At 32.5% G+C, this 21,840-nt stretch overlaps 2 protein-coding genes across 9 annotated transcripts in view; one reads left to right on the top strand and one right to left on the bottom strand.

The window, feature by feature from the left end:
* The window catches only part of LOC140451915 (adenosylhomocysteinase-like 1), a 51,726-nt gene extending 42,753 nt beyond the window's left edge, over positions 1-8,973 (bottom strand). For all 5 annotated transcript variants that reach the window (XM_072545873.1, XM_072545875.1, XM_072545876.1 and 2 more), the window contains exon 1: positions 8,706-8,973. In XM_072545873.1, the coding sequence (XP_072401974.1) occupies positions 8,706-8,801 (96 nt within the window). In that variant the 5' untranslated portion in view covers positions 8,802-8,973. The remainder of the gene's footprint in view (positions 1-8,705) is intronic.
* Positions 1-21,840, top strand: part of LOC140451916 (solute carrier family 41 member 1-like) — a 65,198-nt gene that overhangs the window by 19,358 nt on the left and 24,000 nt on the right. Inside the window, exon 1 of one of the 4 annotated variants that reach the window (XM_072545880.1) lies at positions 6,557-6,700. The exons of 1 other annotated variant lie outside the window; for it this stretch is intronic. The gene's annotated coding sequence lies outside the window, so the exon portion shown is untranslated. Of the gene's footprint in view, positions 1-6,556; positions 6,701-18,595; positions 18,686-18,901; positions 19,302-21,840 lie in introns of those variants that run through there. 2 more of the 4 variants (XM_072545881.1, XM_072545878.1) reach the window with 2 other exon arrangements.

Raw genomic sequence — 21,840 nt, 5'->3', positions numbered from 1 at the left:
ACAAAAACATTTTCTTTCTCCATTTATTGAAACACTATATTCTATGGTCCGAAGCTTTCTACTAGCTCTTTCAGTAATTAAAGACTTTTTACAATCATTCCAACTTACCACTTTTGAAATGTATTGGTTTTGATTATCGTAGTTGCCGATTTGCCAAAAGTTATTGAAAACCATATTGATATTGTTCATGCCCGACTTTTCAAAACACATTTTACGACACTTACATGGCAGTTCGATTGTGCACGCAGATACAGTTCTCTTTGATGTCTTGGCTCGTATGCTTCACCACAGTTTCGTTTGGTTTTACACACGTTAACAAGCTATTGTTCCGTTTTCTTTTGCATCCGCCTTGTCGTTTTCTCGGCGTTCATTTTGAAAATAAATCAGAAAAAACAAAACAACTTTAAGGCTAATGTAACGTCGGTTTTTTCTTGAAATACGAGTAATTAAAACCACAACAAGCACACTATGCTACCCAAAAACTCAAGAACAACGCATATGTCTCAGACAGAGAAGGGGCGAACCCTGAACGAAAACGCAACGAAAGCCTGTGGGTTCGCCCTTGCTCTTATAGACGATTATGTAGTTCAGTTTCTGACTTGAATAGATTGGTATATTATTTCTTACAGAATTTTAGGAATATGAAGGACGAAACATGCTTTTATAATACTTCAACACAAGCATTCTTTAAAGGTTTGTGAGAAAGATGAGACTGTTTTTGAAACGTCCACTTTTCGAGTTCGCCCTTACTCTTCCAAGCTCCTGTTATGCTTTCATGGTATAAAGTGCTTACGACATATTGAAAATAGGTTCAGGTTTTGTAGTTGGTTCTGGTTTGAATCCATCGTTTCGATCTAGTAGGATGCTGTCATTGCTGTTAGTTGTTGTTAATGTCACTAAATATTCTGATTGTTGTAAAATTTAAAAAGTTAATGAAGTGAAAATGCCGGGTCATAACAATTTTACTTATGTTGAAATGCGGGATATGCTCTGCATTTATGTACAAGAAAATTATTCCTGTCTTTCTTCTGAACAAAGATATCGAAAAATGTATGCAGACCAATCGCCAAACTTTCGGTAATATTTTTAGTCGATTAGGAGATACTGGACAATTTAAGCCTAAAAGTGATGTGGGACGACCTAAAATTTTAACAGCTGATCAGTAGGACGATTTTTAGTGCGACTTGCTAATAATCCTGAACTAAGCACTCGGCGTTTATCAGCAATGACTGGAGTATGCCACCGTTTAGTTTTTCGAGTACTGTAAACAGAAAAACTACGATCTTACCTCTTTACAGCCGTACAAAATGTGTTACCTAGAGATTATCCTTACAATTGAATTTTGCTCAGTGGATGATAAATAAAAAGAAACCAAAATCGTAATTTTATTAAAAAAAATCTTTTTACTGACGAGGTTACGTTTACATATAGAAACGGCCACAGTTTTGATATTGAAAAGTCCCATATTTTTTAAATTTAGATCGTTTAACGAGAGAATTGATAAGTTTGTTGAGGTAAATCCGCGCCACATTGAACATTTGTTCTAAATGGTTTAGTTAAAATGTGTTTGTTGATATTTTCGTGTTATTAAATTTTCTTTTATTTATATTATAAAAAAATGGTCCATTTTAGAACCACATTTGTTTTAAAATGTTGAATGCATCTATTCGTTTCAAGAAATTTCAATGAATACCAAGATGTTCTTTTGTTAATAGCGATTAAAATTTCATTTGGGTAATAAATACACGGCCCAAATATATGACCTAAAAACACCGACATAATATATTAATCGGAATAACTGTGTCCCTTCATTTTGAACTTCAAATATCTCGAAAAATAATGACTTTATCGTTACGCATGAGGAGTATATTATTTACATAGAAAGTATTGGAAAATTGAAAAACTGCGCTAAAACAACAATTCCGCCAGTGGCGTAGAATTTGGGAAAGGCCAACTATTCACTTTCATTCAACATTCTTTTCATTCTATTATTCAACATAATTTAGTAGGGTGCACAGTACCTACACTTCCTGCCAAGTATGACAAGGATATGTAATATTTTAAAGTTCTGGGTAGAAGTGGTTTTTAATTTTTTAATTAACAATTATTTATTAACTAAGTAAGGAGCCACATTTTATTGAAGTGAATTGGGTTAAAGCTTAATATTTTGAGCCCAGAAATCTACAGTTAAAATATTTCTAATTATTAAAGAAACACTCTGTACCTAGTTATAAAGATTGTCATGTAAAAAATTAATTAAGTCTTTAAAGTTGGAATTTGCACTTAATAATTCTTCTATTGTCCTTCAGAGGTTGAATCGTAGCCTCCTCTTTTTTTCTTCACGTGCCATCTCCTCTAAGAAGGTTGGCAACCATCATGGCAATTCGCACTTTCGACACCGCTGCTCTAAAGAGGTTAGCAGAAGTGCAGTTAAACCAAGCTCTCAAATTATTCAACCAGGCGATTCTGTATTTTTCCTTGCATTATTAATTGCAACAAGTTATAACGCTCGCCCCTCATGACATGTTCCAGATATTGCAGTTTTCTGACTTTAATTGTATTTAAAACCTCTTTATCTTTTCCCATTCTTCTCAACACCTCGACGTTCGTGACTCTATCCACCTAACTTATTCTTAATATCCTTCTGTAGGCCCATAACTCGAAGGCTTCCAATCTGTCCGAAACATCTTTCTTTAAAGTCCAAGCCTCCAACCCATAAAATAATACGGAGAACACGTAGCATCTCAGAAGTCTTATGTCTTGTCCCTGCTCAAGAAATTGAGGGCACTCCACAAGAAAATAAGTATCGTGAATCGTGTATTGCAGTGGTTGCATCGAGGTGGATCGCAATTTTCCATTAGGTGGTCATGCATGGTTCGCATGTGTCCTAATCTAAGCCTGTGAAATATGACTTAAATTTTTTTTTTTCATTTGTGGTAATTTAGTGAACAACCATGGATCTACTTTGGATAATTTGGTTTCTGATTGTGTTCATTGCATTTGCCATTTATTAAAGACTCACTCGTGAGTGCCTTATTAGCTGCTTAGTCTGCTTTTTCGTTGCCAGAATATACCCTTGATGTGTTTGAACGTCGTCAGGATTCCATATAATTCTGCGGTACTGAACAACCAACAACGTTTGGAGGCATCCGTATATAAAATGTTTTTAAAGCAACTGCTTTGAGTGAACCAACTGTAAGAAACCGTGTCTGAATGTTAAGTAAATGTAGTGTACTGTATTCGTCAAATTTACATAAGTCTGTGTTTACAGGAGGTAAAATTTTGAACCATGGTAGAGAGAAGATTGGGAGAGGTTTTTGTAAGTTTGACTGAACGATTTTTTATTTATTATAAAAATTAATAAAAAATAGAACTTTTTGTGCTTCTAATTTTTTATGTAGTCTGTTCTTCCTACAGTACCACGTTCATGTGTTTGATCCATGTTCTTGTCTGCATCGATCTGATGGTTATTTCTTCCTTGGTGGTTCTGTTTTTGTTGAATCATATGTACAGCTGCGGTCACTGAATAGTTTACACCTTCATTTTTATATTGTAATACTGTAAAATCGCAGTGTCGTACAGATTTGCTAAATGTCAGGGTGGTTGTGAAAAATTTCGCGCGTATTGAAAAATAAAATAAAACGCTATTAAACGCGTCCAAAGTGCCTAGAATGCATTTAAATAACGCGCAAAAAACAAGAGCAATTGCCAAACTAGAAGAAGGTTGGTCCCTAAGGCAAGTTGCTGCAGATTTGAACGTGAGCCAGATGTGCATATGGAACGGTATCGTTTTCACCCTATAGCACGGTTGAGTGGTTGAAGAGGGCAGAAGACCTCCACAGAGCAACAAGATGAGGTGTTGGTAGATTATCTGAGAGAAGCTCCTTTTGCCCCAGCTTAAAAAGCTAACCAAGAGACAGTATTTCTGGACAGCATTCGCACTGTACATAGAAGGATTAAAGTGAATTGATAAAGGGTGCAGCTGTAAGGAAACATTTTTTGACTGAGGATCTCAATAGGAGACGAGTTGCATTTTGTAATGAATTCGTAAACCGTGAAGGCAACTTTTTGGTCTAACGTTGCATATTCCTATGAAAAAGTGTTTCAATCATATAGCAATGGTCGAATAAGAGTTTATAGGCCGAGAAATCATAGTTTCAATCATGAACGGTATACTTCGATGGGGATGGATAAGTGCTGAAGGCCCGGGCTTTTCTTCTTACATAGAAGAAAAATTACCAGGATTATATTACAAAAATTTGATTATATTGAGAGCATACTGTTGCCATCAGTGATCCAGAGATTCCCTAATAACAACTTCATCTTCCAACATGATAATTGCCTGGTGCATACGAGTAGAATTGTTCTAGAATGGTTGGAAGAAACTCCTATTTATGTTCTTCCGTGGCCTTCCCGGCGAGTTGACAAATATATTAAATTAGAAGAAACCTTAGGCCACGGAATAGAATTGAATTATGGGAAGCAATTGAGCAGGCATGGTAGAGCTTGTTGAATATAACATGGAGATTATGATTGAACAGCAGATTGCAAAGTTGTATTGTGTACCAAATATTAATTATTGTGTCACTATTGTGTATAATATAAAATAGGTTTAAAATCAAATCGATATTTTTAACGCAGGCTCCCTTAATTTCATTAGTAAGAACATAATCCATTTTATTAAAAAACTTTCTATAATTTCCATTTTGTTACATTTTGTAAAATAGATTTATTTTATTTTGATTTTTTAATTTTAATCAACCTATTCTAGGTCCGCCACTGGTAATTAACGCCACTTTGACGTAAAATGTGCGTTTAAACGAGGTAAAAATTGAAAAACTCGTTTTTTTTAATTAAATTGATTGTTTATTTGAAAATATTTCTACTAAAAAATTTATGAATCCTAGATGAGAGTATTTTTGTAATATTTCATACTACATAAAAAATTCTTATTTTTTACTTTTACTTGATTGCTCTATACCTTTCACTTCCTTTCTCCACTTCTATGTTTTTTACTGCTTATCATTTTATTATTAGATATTCGGTCTTGCTTAGGTTTATCTCTAATCCGTTTTTTGTGTGTTCTTGTTCCAGTTTTAGGAACATATATGCTAGATCTTCTTCGTCTTCAGTATTCACAACTTGGTCATCTGCGAAACTCAGTGTGTACAAGAACCTGTCTCCACGTATCATTCCCATACCATTTCCTTTTCCATGGTTTTATAATCAATTTTTTTAAAACTTTTGAACACCGTTGAAGACGTAGGCATCCTTGTCGTAAGCTTTTTGTGGTCTTAAATTCATTTGAGTATAAATTATTTTATAGTCTATAAGCCCATGGGAGATTTTAATGGGTCATTTGAACTAGAATGAATCACATATAAAACAATACTATAATATAATATGTAATAACAACTTTGAATGCCGTCAATTCTTATCGGTAGATGTGAGTCACAGGTAAGATAAACTTACCACTCAAGGGAATAAGTTTTTTTTTGGCCAAACATTTTTGTAAGGCATTTATAACTATAAGGTAGGTAAAATTTTTACCTACCACAGGTAACAGGGAAAATTTTTTATTTTCGGAAAACTTTTTCCCACTTTTCGGTACTGACACAAATTACTACAGCATAATGTAATAATATGTATGTCATATTTTGAGGTCTAGAATATACAACTCAAAGATTAGGGATTCACCCAGTATGTAATATTTGTAGTTGAACAACGAAGAGTAGTTGTAGTATTGTATCATAATTATTGGTACCATGGAAATAAAATATATTTTAGTAACATTTTCTTTGATATTTAATTTTTTTTAATAATAATATTGTCCATTGACACAGAAGAAGGTATGTAAATGTACATGCCAAGAGAAAGGCAAAGAGAGGAGCGAATTGTTGTGCACCGAATGAGGATAATCATGTTACCTCTTAGCATTCATTCTAGTATTTTCTTGTCCATTTTATATGTTTTAATTGGCGTGTCTTTTTTATTAAGTTTTGTAAAAGAGTAAATAAACCATCATATTATTTGCATGCTGATTACAATAATATAGGTAAAAAGGTTGACAATTTCACTTGTTATTTGAATTACATCATTCAATCTTAACAAAAATTTTTTGAAATATACTTATTTGCACTGTAATAAAATTATATATAAAATAAAGTTTGTTTATAACAAAAAAAAATAAATTTTTCCGACTGACTCAAGCTAAATAGTAGAAAAGACTAAAATTATAATATATGTACAAGTATTCTTGATATGGAATTTCTAAGATACAGTACCAATAACCAAAGTAAAAAAGAGGGATAGGGGTATAAAATATAAGAATTCATGGCCAAGGATTGCTTTACACAAAAACTGCAAAATCAAGTTCAACCATGGTGTGACACATTAAAAATCCAAACCTATTTATTTGATTATAAAAAATTGCTCATGAGGAAACAGGTAGTGAATATAATGATGCTGAACTGTAACAATTAGATCAATTATTTAACCTTGCCATTAGTTATACCATAGGATATATATTTTATATATATCATGGCATAATTTGGTACACATTTTTTCTTCTACTTTATGTGGCCTCATGTTTGTGTGATCATTCAGCCAATCCGGCAGTGAGTGCATACTGCTTTGACTACATAAAATTCTCAAAAAATATTGGATTATGTTATCATTATAGCAAGGACACCTGTAATAGGTAAGGTTAGGATTAAAATGCATTTATGCACGTTAATGAATGCATGTTAAGGCATTTTTTATGCACATTTAATATTTAATTAACACATATTATGACTTTTATTTATGTTTCTTGTGTAGATCACAGTTTGAATTACTAAAATCTGCATTTTATACATTATCTTCATAAATAAGTGTTTCCCCTTTTAAATCTTTCTTTTTTTTATGGGATCGTCCATTCTGATTTCATTTTTTTTTTTAATTACTGATGTATTTTCACTACTTGTCTCTACACTTTCCTATTTTTCACATTTCTTTCCTGTATTTCTTCTATTCAACCTACTTCTTGTCTCCCAGAACCATATAACGCTTTATTCTTATCAAAATTAAATTTGATGTGTTTCAGGGCCCATTTTTGGGTTTTTATTACCTGTGTTAAATTACATGAAAATTATCTAAGATCTGAATGTATTGTATTAAGTAATGCACTTATCAAAAATATAAAAGCATTAAATAGAGTATATATGTTCTATTCTATATTTTGTTTGTGTTTTTAACTCTACTTTTAATTTTTCTTAAAAGGTTCTTGTTTTTTGTACTTAATACAGGATTATATTTTAAAAATTGATAAAAATGAATCATTTAAGTAAGCTGTAGATAATATATCTTGGGATTAAAATATTTTGATGTTTTTATCAATGTTGGCAAATATTCTTATCAATTTATTGTGGTTTATTACAAAAATGACAGGAAGATATAGTTTGAGCTAACATAGCAAAAAACACATCTAACACCTCATTTATTTATGATAAAATATATGAAATAATAAGAGACCGCACAAGTTTAAAAGTAATTTAAACAAGTACATTTAACATTTGATAAAAAGAGACATTGCAGATACCATAATGGGCAATCAAAAGAGCACCCATTGATTTAATGACAGAAATTAAAGATATAAAAATAGTTTGTTGGTTAGACTGATAACTAATGACTTATTGTTCTATGTAAAAATATTAAAAGTTCACTCCAGGTCTAAAGAACACAGTAACATATATGAGGAAAGTAAAATAAAGTGAATAAATAGGAAGCCAATCATCAGATTTCTTCTCAGAGATATATTTATATATAAGTGTATGAATTGTATAAAAATCCAGTAGCTGAAAGAAAGAATATATAGAACATATGCTGTATACTACAGATCATGTTAATATAAAAATATCTAACTCAAGAATTGAACTGAGAATTACAAATTGGGAGCAAAATAGTTTGGCCATATTTTACAAGGCACAAATTTCATTTTTATAATTAATTAATATGGTAATATACTTTAGTAATAGAACAAGATATAATATGAGTATACTGAATTGTGAAGACAGGCTCTTAAACTGATAGTCTGAAAAAATAATATTACTTTGGGTAAAATCAGGTAGAATACTGAAAGGTTGAAGCATATTACGGGCCCTGTAAACTTCCTAGTATTCCTTAATCTTAATGCCCAATAAATAACAGACTGTCCTGTTATAATTGCTAAACTTGTGGCATTAAAAAAACTTTTGTTAAGTATAAAATTTCTTGCAAATAAAAAAGAATATAAAATGAATAGTAGTAATGAAAAAAAAATCAATATCTCCATCTACTGACCGGATATAGGTCTAAAAACCCTTAATAATCCATTATACAAACAGAAAAAACAAAAATATGGGGTAATATGAACTTTTAATTACCTATTTTATAGAGTTCCTGTTTAGTAATAATATTTTTCGTTTTTGTCAAATAAATTCTTCAAAAATTCGCTATTAATAATACAATTTTATTGTTTTAGTTAATAAAGGTTTTATTAATTATTGCGTTTGATAAAAAATCATGTAATTTTATAGACCCTTTCGCTAGAGTTCTAAATTTAACTACATAAAACCTTCATTGTTCCTTTATATAACTAACTGTGCTTTATTAAAAAATAAACTAATTGAATTATTTCAATTATTACTGAATAATCAATGAATAAGAAAGTCTTTTATTAAATTTACCTTTGCCAAAGATGCTGGGTCTGTTACAGGAGTGTCAGTTACCGCATTTATGTTCCTGTTTCCAATAATTGTCCGTATTTCTATTGACTCTGACATTTTTCGTTCGAAACGTAAGCCTTCTTTTATTTATGGTCAAAAATCAACATATGTTCCAACCTATCAACTAGATTCATACAAATTTTAAGTACATTTATTATTAAATTATGTAGGAGCAAAAACACAGACTGCACGGTTTCCGATACTCTTTACGGAACTGTCGAACTGTCAATTTTCAGTATAAACACAATATATACAAATACACAGCATGTCACTTGTGCCTCAATTCGACGATCGCGCATGTGACGTCACGTTTGTAAAACAGGCTCGTCATTTGAATTTGCTCTTGAATTGTATAATTGCTATCTTATATAAAACAACCTTTATCAAAATAATTCCTTTACAAAAAAATAGTCTTGTATAAAATAAAGATTTTTATCACAAAATAAAACTGTATCCTGTATAAAACAACCTTTATCAAAATAATTCATTTACAAAAATAGTCTTGTATAAAATAAAGGTTTTTATCACAAAATAAAAACGTCAGAAAAACCTTATCCCTTGTTTTACCTATAGCATTTTGTTAAAAATTGTAAGTTTCATGTATCTAGATATTTTGTTTCCGTCTGCTCAAAAACGACTGGCCATCCAATTTATGTTTTGATAGAGTCAGAATAATCGCTCTACATCAACACAACTGGTCATAATAGGATTTCAGCGTGGTTTAGCATTCCCAGAACCTCTGTTATCAGTTTAAACTATAAAAAGAGATTCTTGTCTTTCTTCGGATGAGTCCCGATTTGGATTGACAAGTGACAGCCACCATAGATGAGTATGGAGATAGCCATGACACAGAATAAAAAACAATCAGAATGCCCACTCTCAGATGCCGCCTTTGAAGTTTGTCAGACGGAAACATAGACTCGAATTGAGAAATTTGTGACAAGCTACGACAGAACTGTAATTTAAATTTTTAGAGATTAATAATTTAGTACATTTGAAATAATTTAATCTATTCTTTAACTAAAAGTACGAATAAAATAGTGCATATTAGGTATGTCTATAGTTGCCGTAAATAAATTAAACCGAGTTAATTTTTCTATGCACACCAGATAAAATGTCACTGAACAGCACTGGTTCTGTTTAAAACATGGCTGATTCCGTCTGCGCGAACGAGATGCGCGTACTTATTTTTTCAAACAGAGTGGGCATTCTGTTTAGCCTTTTATTGAGAAGAGGTTCCATATCAAGGATGGACAGTAATGTTTTGAGGAGGCAATATGCATGGTTTTTGCTCCACTTATTCACATACCAGAGACACTGATGGGAATTTTTACCTAGAAATGTTATCAGGCCAATTATTCTGCCTCAGAACGAAGAATTTGCTAACAGGCCAACTGTTATCTTTATGGATGACCGCTGGCCCACGTCGTACTAGAAGGATTGAAAATGTGTGCAGAGATCTGTCCGGCTAACTCGCCGGACTTGAATCCAATTGAGCACGTGTGAAATATGGTTTCACGAGCCCTATTCAAAAGACTAAACCCACCAATAACTCACGCTTAATGAATAACTTGGTAAGAGAATAACGAATTTTATGATCTCTCTCTCTCTCTCTCCCTCTCTTTAATCATGGTCCCCCGGAGGATGTAGTGGTCATCATGCATAGGTATTTTGTATATTCCTGTAATTTTTACCTTTCATTAGATAATAAATCTTTTCATGTTTTCTGTGTCTGCTCTCATAACATGTCCTAAGTATTTTAATTGTTGGAGATGGACTTTGCTGACCTTTAGCTCATTTAAAATTGAATTATTTGTCCTGTCATCGGTCCACGAAGTTCGTAACATACTTCTCCAACAGATCATTTCAGTGGCGTCTATTTTGCTTCTTTTCTCTTTCGTAAGGTCTCACGTCCTTATTGAGAATATTAAGCAGTTGACCAACCTCATTTTTAAAATTCGTGAAATTTGGAAAACCTTCCTTTTCTATAATGAATATAGAAAAGTTTTCTTCCTTCTCTATAATGAATAGTACCTTTGCGTTTTTTGAAATAGCTTCGTTTCTTTTTCTAACTGTTAATAACAATTCATCTAGAAACGGGTGTTCCAATAACGTCACTTCATAAAACGCTTAACTCCATATAATTTGCTCGTCGATTTTTTACTATAATGCGTTTTAATGCCCTTCGATCTGCTTCGGTTATTTTACTTTTTCGTACATTTCTAGGTTTTGTGATGATCGAACCTGTAGTTTTGTAACTTCTGACTAAATTTCTTACACTATAGCGTGACAATTGCAACATATTCGTGATTTCTAAATTGGAGTTTCCAGAATTAAAAAATTTAATAATGATTGAACAAATTTTCTCATCAATAACTTTACCTCGACCCATTAAAGATTGTAAAACTTAGTTTATGGCATCTTTTACTGGTATGTTTTAACTCTGACACAGAGAACAGAAAGTAAAAACCATATGATTAAAAAGTAATTAGGTGTACTTAATAATATATTTCTTTTTAAGAAATACTAGGGGCCCATCTTAGGTGATTTTACTTTTTAATTTTTAAACCTGTCTTAATGGTATGTAACATGTTATGCATACAAGTGTAATTTATGTACAGGTAAATATTTATTTTATTTTGGATGTTTTTCCAGTAAGTAACAATAAATACTCAGTTTATCTATGTCAGACTTTTTTATTGATGCAAGATGTACTAGATTTTATGAAACACATTTCCAAGAAAACACATTTTGAATGGTTCTTTTCCTTTGCCAAAAAACAGAAATCCTCGAAATTAAATTCAGGTTTCAACGTTAAAGCATGTTCTGTCAGTGCACATGCATTTATTTTTTTGGTTTTTATATCACTACGATGTGAGATTACTCTACATTACGAGATGATTCTCCTATGTATATTTTGTTACAATTGGTACACGGTATAGAATAAACAACATTCGATGACTCATGTATTGTGAAAGGATCTTTTGTTTTTGTGTATAACTTCGATAACGTCTTCACATTTTTGGTTGTAATTTTTAAACCACTAACATTTTTGAAGATGTTCGTTAGCTTCGGTGTCAGAAATAGAATGTAGGGTAGGCAACCCTAAGTTATTTTAAATGGTATCACTGATGTGTTCTGTGTCAATATCAATTGTCGGACCTCATTGTTATGAAAATTTTAAATTTTAAATGCCAATTTTCTGACTGCAACCCTAATAAACTGTGTTGTTTGTTTATATCGACCGTCACTAATATCTAGTATTTCTTGTATATATATATATATATATATATATATATATATATATATATATATATATATAATCCTACCATTAGCCGCCCATCCTATGTACATTTATCCTCCTAATAATTTGAACGTTTGGTTGACTTTACCTATCCTTATTTCGCGTCCTAGATATAAATATTTCTCGACCAATTCTATTTAATCTGAACATTTTCACAGATGACCAAATTTGATATTATCTGTATTTTGGTTGTCTATCTATAGGCCTACTTCTCGATGGCTTCACCTAGATTAAACCCTTCAGAGGTTTTAGAACAGTTGTCCAGGTATTGTGACGCTAGCTATCTTAAGGTGAATCCTGACAAAACACTGAAGTGTGTTCCACATTCGTGACAAAGAAGCTAGTATGTAGCGTGAATGTGGGTAAGACTGGAGCACTGTAACTATTCTAGATATCTGGATATTAAATTATGCAATACACTCTCATTTAAACAACATTTTCTTGCTCTTTTTCTTCTTGTAGTGCTTATCAGTTTCGGATGTTGGCGACCATCATGGCAACCTATATTTTTCAATCTGCTGCTCTGAAAAGATTTGTGGATGTTGTGTTGAACCCAGTACGTATATTTTTCAGCCAGGAAATCCTTCGCCTTCCTGGTCCTCGTTTTCCTTCTCTGAAGAACAAAATAAGTGAGAGGAATAATATCGTCTGCAAGCTAACAGTCTTAAACTGGGGATGGCAACCACAAGTATTAAGAACATCAGCCTTGGCACCTTGTTTTACGATAGGCGTGTATACTGCTCCAGTATGGGCATCCTCGGTGCACACCTACTGCTACCGGTTTTTGTATACACTATCTGGAATAGCTCTAACACATGTAAGAAGAAGAGTGGTACCTGAAATAAAGAGAAACAAGTGGACAACAAAGTTGACGCATCCGAATTTTGCTTCAAATCAAGACCCAGATTCATATAAAGGACTACACCACTAATAGAAAACCACAATGGAAAGGACAGACACATTGTGCATTGTGAAGACAGAGTGTACCAGGTAACATTTACCTACAGCCTATTGACCTGAACATAAATTACATTACACCAATTAGAGAACTCTCAACAAACTCAGAGTGGGGTTATCAAACTTCATGACTAACAGAGTCAAGTCAGCCTATGCTTTTGAAGACCATTGTGACTGTGAAGAAGTGGAACTCAATAATAAATCCGCTAAAGCTCAGCAAACGGCTCTATAGCAAAGTCCACCTCCAACAATTAAAATACTTTGAACATGTTATGAAAGCAGATACAACAAACATGGAATGACTTATTATCCAACGAAAGGTAGAAGGCCGAAGATCACGAAGAAGATCTCCAACAAGATGGATCGAGCAAATTACAAGAATATGTAAAAGACCTATGCATGAGTTAAAAGGAATGACCATGTACAGAGATCATTGGTGACGGAAAATACACGACATCACGATGAACACTACACTTCTTCCGAGGGATTAGGACTAAAGAGATATAGAGAGATCATAAAATTCGTTATTCTCTTATCAAGTTATTCATATATTTTTTTATGTGCATAGGTCTTGGGTGGGAAAATAATAAAAAGAAATAAGGTTCCAAAACACAATTTATTAAATATAAACTAAATAATTTAATGACTTATTATCCAACGAAAGGTAGAAGGCCGAAGATCACGAAGAAGATCCCCAACAAGATGGATCGAGCAAATTACAAGAATATGTAAAAGACCTATGCATGAGTTAAAAGGAATGACCATGTACAGAGATCTTTGGTGACGGAAAATACACGACATCACGATGAACACTACACTTCTTCCGAGGGATTAGGACTAAAGAGAAAGAGAGAGATCATAAAATTCGTTATTCTCTTATCAAGTTATTCATATATTTTTTTATGTGCATAGGTCTTGGGTGGGGAAAATAATAAAAAGAAATAAGGTTCCAAAACACAATTTATTAAATACCTAAAAAAAATAATTTGGGGAAAAATGCCATATGTAACAACAGCAATATTCAGTGTGACCTCCTCTGTTCTCGAGGCATGAATTGACCCGTCTAGGCATTCAGAGGATAAGGATATTGTTATATATTTAATAGCATAACTATATATTATTACTACTAATAAATAAGATACACGTGGAGTCAACTAACTTGTTTATTGACAGAACTATAACTGACTAATTAACATAAGACATAGTATCTAAAACATAACGGGTATCTTTACCTAAGGGTACTTTCATAAAAATCTTACCCAGTTAAAGAAAAAGAAAAAAAAAGTAGGTAAATAAACAAATTTTCCAAATCTAATTTGGTAGGAGCTTTAATTACTCTATCTGAACGAGTAGCAGTAACTTTTGGGGTGGTAGAAAGTCTGACCTTAGTTTTATCAAAGATACTTTTAGTGTTTTCATTCAAATCATTGGATTATTCATTCTTATCATTACTAATAGGAGTCTCTACTGGTTCATTTGTTATTGATACACATTTTGTTATTAGGGTTTACATGTGTAACTGATTCTTGCCCAGAATCATTTACAACTTTTTCAGTAGTAGAAACTATCGGTTTTCTCATTCTATTGGCTTGGTAAAACAGGACAAATTCACTAAAACTAAAGGATGGTCTATTATCTGAAACCAGTTCAACCAGTAACACAAACACAGTAAATACTTCTTTTAATTTAATAATTATTGTTTCAGAAGCATGTGTACCCCTGTCCATCATTTTAACATCCATCCATTTAGATTTATTGTCTACTACTATTAAAAAAGTGTGATTATGCTTATGAAACAAATCTATACTGACTATAAATATAATTGAGGTCATTTGGAAAAAGCAAAAATGTACTAGAATAAGAAAAGTTTTGCGTTTCTTGACAAATACTTCAAGAACTTATAAACGTTTCAACATTGCCAACTTATGCCACCAAAAGTAAGATCTAACTAGGATTTTTATTCGTACTACTCCTAAATACTGTTCATGATCAAAGAACTAGAAATCACTACTTTGTTTCCTGCTAATAAGCAATGATTTTCAGCTGATAATTCATGTTTCCTTTAAAAAAAAAGGTTTCAGTGACACATGTGATACCGACTCAGGCCGCCCAGATAACGTAAACTCTAGTAATTTCAATATTAGCAAACCTTTCTTGGTAGCATTCATAATATCTTCAAAATTTAACAGAATACTATTAATTAAACTAAAAGAATAAAGAGAACTTGAGATTTCTGTTTCTGATATCATCAGAAGCCTCGATAGACCACCGGCATTGGCAAACATATTTCAGTTTTTGTACTGTATTTCATAATCGTAAGCAGATAGGATCATGGAATAGCCCATCGAATGATTTTAGATGCTGCAGCCACTGGTCAGTCAGTTAACAATATAAAACTTTCGACCGTATATACATTAATGGAAACGCTCTAAGGTAAATATTATAGCTAAACTCTCCCTTTCCAAATTATAATAACTTTGTTCAGCTGCTGATATTGTCATAGATGCAAACATTATTAGGTTTTAGATCACCATCTATTTTGTAGCTCAATACTCCCCAACTCCATGCTCACTATCGTCATAAATAATAGTTATTGGAAGACGAGGGCCATAATGAGTTAATACATCATTTAACATTAGTAACTTTTTACTCTGCTGAAATGTTTGTTCAGCTTCCTCAGTCCATTCAAATTTCGTGTTTGCTTTGCATAAACCATAAATTTGCCATAGAAATTTAAACGACCTAAAAATGAGTTTAACTGCCTTACATTTTATGGCGCCGCAGCATTTTTAATACATACGAGTTTTTGTTCATTTGGGTGTAAACCACCTGCATCTATAATATGCACTAAAAACTCTACACTTGATTTATAAAATTTACATTTAGTACCGTTTATTTTTATGTTCTATTTCTCTAAATTGTTTAAAACATTAATCATGTTTAAATGACAGTCATCTAAATTCGTTCCATGAAATAGAATATCACCTAAATAACATTTATTCTTTGGGAGATTGGCCAGCACTGTATCAATTATGGTTTGGAAAATACCTGGGGCTGAGCTTACGCCATAAGTAAGTCTGCTATATCTAAACAAACCCAAGTGGATATTACTAGTAAAATATTCTTTAGATTCTTCCTCTATTTCAAGTTGCTGCTACGCTCCTTTAAAGACTGGCACTGAAAAATATTTACTACCCGCTAAACTAGCATACGAAAGGTAATCAGTACACAGTAATCCTCATCTATGGCTCTAACGTCTTTTTAAAATCAACACAAAGTGTACTAAGTGGACTATATTGCGCATCTTTCAATTGCTGATATGTTTTCATCTGTGGTAACTCTAGTGCTAACAAATACTTTAATAACTCATACGCTTCCCCTCCCATGAAAGTGAGTAACATCGAAACTTTTTTATTATCTTCCACCATATTACATTCATTCTTCCATGCACTCAATATATAAGGTTATTTTAGAACTTTTAGGGTTAAACTGCTTAATATTACCAATTAAAGCCATAATTTCCACGGCACGTAGATCTGACTATACTCGGCGCCAAATATGTTATATATTTCATAGTATAAATGTATATTTATTAGTACTAATAAATAAGACACACGTGGATTCAATTTGTTTATTGACAGAAATATGACTGATTGACATAAAGCAAAGTATCTAAAACATAAGTGGTCTCTTTAACTAATGATACATTCATAACAAATATTTCTCAATCTCTACTTGAGGAATATTGTAACACTCTGCGTGTGCTTACACAATCAGCTCATGGAGAGCTATTGGTGGGTTTGGTCTTCTGAATAGGGCTTGTGAAACCATATCTCACACGTGCTCAATTGGATTCAAGTCCGGCGAGCTAGCCGGACAGATCACTCCCTGGACATTAGCTCCAGTCAACACATTTTCAATCCTTCTAGTACAATGTGGGACAGCGTTGTCATCCATAAAGATAACAGTTGGCCTAAATTCTTGGGGCAGAATAATTGGTCTGATAACATTTTCCAGGTAAATATTTCCCATCCGTGTTTCTGGTATGTGAATCATCATCATGCAACCTCTTCTGTTCACTACTGGACATAGGTCTATCCCATTTTTCGCCACTCCTCACGGTTTTGTGCGTCTTGTTGCCATTTCTTGGATATTCGTTTAATTTCGTCCATCCAGCGTATTGGTGGTCGTCCTCTGCTGCGTTTGTCTTCTCTTGGGTGCTAGTCAATTAGTTTTCTGGTATATCTTGAGTCTTGTAGTCTCGCTATGCCCTGCCCAATTCCATTTCAGCTTGGCTATACGTTCGACGACATCAGTGATACCTGTTCTTTTCTTAGGTCTTGGTTCCTTATTTTGTCTTTTTTTGTCACGCCGAGAATCGATCTTTCCATGCGCCTTTGTGCCACTCGCATTTTTAGTGCTGTTGTTTTTGTGAGAGTGAGAGTTTTTGCTTCGTATATCATAATAGGAAGAACGCATTGGTCAAATGTCTTCCGTTTCATAGCTATCGGGATGTTGCTCTTAAAGATGTCTCTTAGTGAATCATACGCCACCCAAGCAAGTATTGTTCGTCGTTGAAATTCACAGGTCTGATTATCCTTGCATATTCTGATTTCATGACCGAGATATATGTGTTTTTCTCTCAATTATACCACTGTTAATCTTTATCATGATCATGGTTAAATCCTTATCATGACCAGTTGTGTTGAGGTAGAGCGAATATTCTGCCTCTATCAAAATAGGAATTGGATGGCCAGTCGTTTTTGTAAAAATGGAAACAAAATACATGAAACTTACAATGTTTAACAAATACTGTAGTTATGTAAAACACGGGATAAGATATGAACTCTGTGAGAACTTACGAAGATCTTTTTTTCTGCGACGACCGGCAATCAAGTTGCACAATGTGCAACGTGTTGTGTAATAAAGGTACCAGTATATCTGGTATCAGGAAAGCCTGATAATAAACGGTAAGACTCTAAAACAAACAAAAACTAGAACTACCTTGGCACAATAAAAAAGTAACACTAACGATTACTCAAAAGAAATCAGAAGTTTCTTTGTACAAGAGATCTGAAACTGGAATTGAGAGTTAGACTGGCAAGGTGTTAATTTTCTCGACTCTGCTCTACGGAATGGAAAAGTGGACTTCGAACGCGGAACTACTGGAAGTTCGACCTGGAAGCGTTCAAGTTATGGATATATGGGAGAATATTGAAGAAAATAAAATTAAGAAGTCATGGAAAGAATTAACGAAAGAATTATCGGAGGAAATAATGGATACTATCAAAACACGAAAGCTCCAATACCTGGGATATGTTGTGCTTGAGAAGAGGTAATGCGTGCTTTAATTGGTTATATAATGAAATATCCAGGACAAGAAAAACATATGAGGAAGAAGAATCTCCTGGCTACATAACTTGTGGGAATGGAAAGTGTAATAAAGTATGAGTTTTATGATTCATGGGATGTGTGTTTCGGATAAGAAAAATAAGTAAGCAAGATGTAAACATTTTCAGTAGGTCATGAATGTTTACCGTGGCTGTTGCTTGTCTCTATATATTGTCGATAAAATTGGTGAATCGGTGATCAGTGCAAAATTATTTCAAAGCCATCAACCAGAGTAAATTAAGATAGTACAAAAATTAAGAAAACATTTTAAATTCGAACGATCCTGTAGGTAAGTAAGGAAGAAGGAAGTATTTTGATTCTAATTTTCATATTTTTGACTAAGGATTCTTCAATTAGCGCATGTATAATGATTAATAGCACATCCTGTGTACACGGAGAGATAGTTAAAATGTTAAGCCATCCGCAGCAACGTCTGTGATTGTCGTAAGATTATATCTTTCCGTTTAGGTCACACTGTATTCCAAGGAGAAACATTAATATAATTGGACGAACCGCAGTGTGAGTTTTGGTCTCTGCTTATCGAGCTAAACATGAATTCACGAAAGAAAAAATATAAGGAAAGATTAGTGTATTCGGATAGGAATCGGGGATAGTGAACAACACCTTTTGGTTGAAGCAAATTAGCAAATTCAGGGTTCATTTTTACGCATTTAAACGTTATTGAGGGCATAATAGTATAATGACCACAATAACTTAAACTATTGCCGAACAATTGCGCGTATGATAGTTTAAAGTAGATATATCATCAAAACGGTGTCGTTCTTTTTCTATCTGAGACCAGTCTCACTTATTTAATTTTTAAATTCCACGAATGTCCTAGTTTATTTAGTGGATGTCCCAGTTTTAAATGTAAGGACCAAACATTTGCATAAGACAGTTACAGGGTAAGTCATTTTTTAATTAAACTCTCTATTGCTACAATTTTATCAAATATGATAATTTGAACGATGTACCACACAAATTTAAATCTCTTACTTATCTATATAACATAAAATCTCTATTAAAGTGGTGGGGGGTGGGTATGTAAATGTATATAGGCTATATGAATGTAATGCGCTACATAGAACTTGTTGACCAAGTATTCAAAATAAAAATCATAAATGTCAGATTGGAACAAGGAAATCTGTTATTAAAAATGACCTTCATTTAAAACGTTTGTCTTTTCCTGCTACTTTAATCAATATTTGATTATTATTTTAACTACTTGCATCTGAGATATACTTCTCCTCCTTTGTCCTTTATCCTTCGTAAGGACGTAGTAACGGTATGCCATTCGGTTGACTATTATTGCCTATTCTTCTCTTTTTTGTGTATGTTGTTTTGATTCTGAGAACGAATAGGCAGTCATGTCCTTTATTTGGTCTGATTATCGCAATGAAGATTTTTATCTAGATATTTTTGTCAGCTAAATTCCTTCAACTATCATTCTTTCCATACTTTTTTTCTACTACTAATCTGTCATTATTATAACATAGCATAATAGAGATCTTTATCTAGGTCTTTTTGCCAGCTACATTGCCTTTAACTATTATTTTTTCCATACTTTTTCTTGTACTGTTATTCTGCCATTATTATAACATAGCATAATAAAATATTATATGCGTTACAATCAAATTTTTTAGTGGAAATTTCACAACGTATGTAGTGATGAAAAAAACTAATGCTCGAACAATGTGTACTTTTGGTTTTTGCAATGTTAGTATTTTTCCATATTTCTTCTTTTCATATTTAAATATACCTAGTTCTTCTAACAAAAAAAAAATAAGATGTTCTGGAGTACCCAATTCTCTATAGTATAAGCCATATTTTATCCATTTTTACATTATCGCAGGCCTTTGAGTAATCAACAACTGAATTTTTCTAGAATTTGACGAAGATTAAGAATCTCTTCTCTTGTGCCTCTTCCTAAGACAAATCAGAGATATGTAGCAAGAATATTGATTTTAGTTTTTGATGATGCTGATGAAAACTTTGCTCGCCTGAAAGATTAGTGCTACGTATGATTCTGTAGGTAATCCTTTTTATATACAGGAATAAAAGTGAGCTTACATCAGTCATTTGACCATTTTCCAGTGTTCCAGTTTCAGTTGAATGTCCTAATCATTAGACCAATCTCTACTTCTCCCAGTCCTTTACATGTTTCAGTCCTTATTCCGTTTTATTCCTCTGTCTTTCTTAGTCTTAGGTTATTTAACGTCGTCTCAATTTCGGGTTTCAGGATTAGTAGCCTTTTCCATGGCTTTCTTGATCCATATTGGCCTCTTAATCTTCAATAATTACTTCTTGTCCATTGTAATTCCAGTAGTTTTAGATCAAGTCTCCATCTTCTTTATCGCTGCATTAATAATATGAAGATGTTATGTTCTTCTTAACACCATCGGATATTGCATAAACATAATTGTTGTTTTCTTTCAATCCCCCTTTTATTCTTTACCTTGAAATACAAGCTCTGGTACAAAATATCACGTGGCTCAAATATGATACAGTTTCTATACATGTTGATTTTACGACATATCGAAAATTGATAGATACTGCTATTCTTTTTAATTAAATATCTAAAAAAATTTAAGAAAAACATGAAAATGAAATTGTCTAATGATAAACAGGTTATTCAACGCGTCTTACGCATCGAACATGTCGAAAAAACGACTGTGGCGAAATTTATAGATAATCAGCTACTTTTTCAGGATATTTTCATTAACAGTAACAAAAACAACTTGACATATTGTCTGACATAACTTGTTTTCCGATTTTCCTGTCTGACGGGTGAAGGTGGTCGAGTTTATGACTATCAAAAAATTTATTTATAACCGTCAGACATATGTAGACAATTAGTACTTACTACGAGACCAGAGAAATTAGCAAATAAAAAGCCATTTTCGTGGCACACTTTGATACAAGTATCTAACAACTGCTTTTGATAAATTTGATGATAACAATAAGTAATAAACAAAATATGCAAAAGATTAAACGTAATTTTTTAGTTATAAACAATATATAAACAATGTAAGATAATCCTTTAAAATGAGTGTTTGTAAAATTATTGTTTTAATTTTTTGTTCAGTTATGGCAAAAAGTCTTCAAAAAGACTTCAAAAATCGTTTTTTGAAAATTATTAATATGTTTTCTAAAAATATACAAAATACTTTAATCTCGCGTGATAATAGGGACAATACCCTATGTATTCAGCTATAAAAATGTCAAGAAGTTTCACTTAACAGTTATTGTAAAATTTAAATTGTTTATCCCAGAAAGCTTTTATCTACAACGTTATTATGGGCAAACTATTGGGTCTACATAATTTTTGAAAGCACCAAATTTAAGAAAAAGGCTTATTTTATCAAATTAAATCATTTAATTATTAAAACGTTTATAATAAATATTGTTAAATAGGTTTACAAAAGTACTCTGATTTTAAGCTTA

This window comes from Diabrotica undecimpunctata, chromosome 10 (assembly GCF_040954645.1).
Source record: "Diabrotica undecimpunctata isolate CICGRU chromosome 10, icDiaUnde3, whole genome shotgun sequence".
Taxonomy (NCBI): domain Eukaryota; kingdom Metazoa; phylum Arthropoda; class Insecta; order Coleoptera; family Chrysomelidae; genus Diabrotica; species Diabrotica undecimpunctata.
Note: the sequence above shows the minus strand (reverse complement) of the source record. Positions and strands in the feature narration are given on the sequence as shown.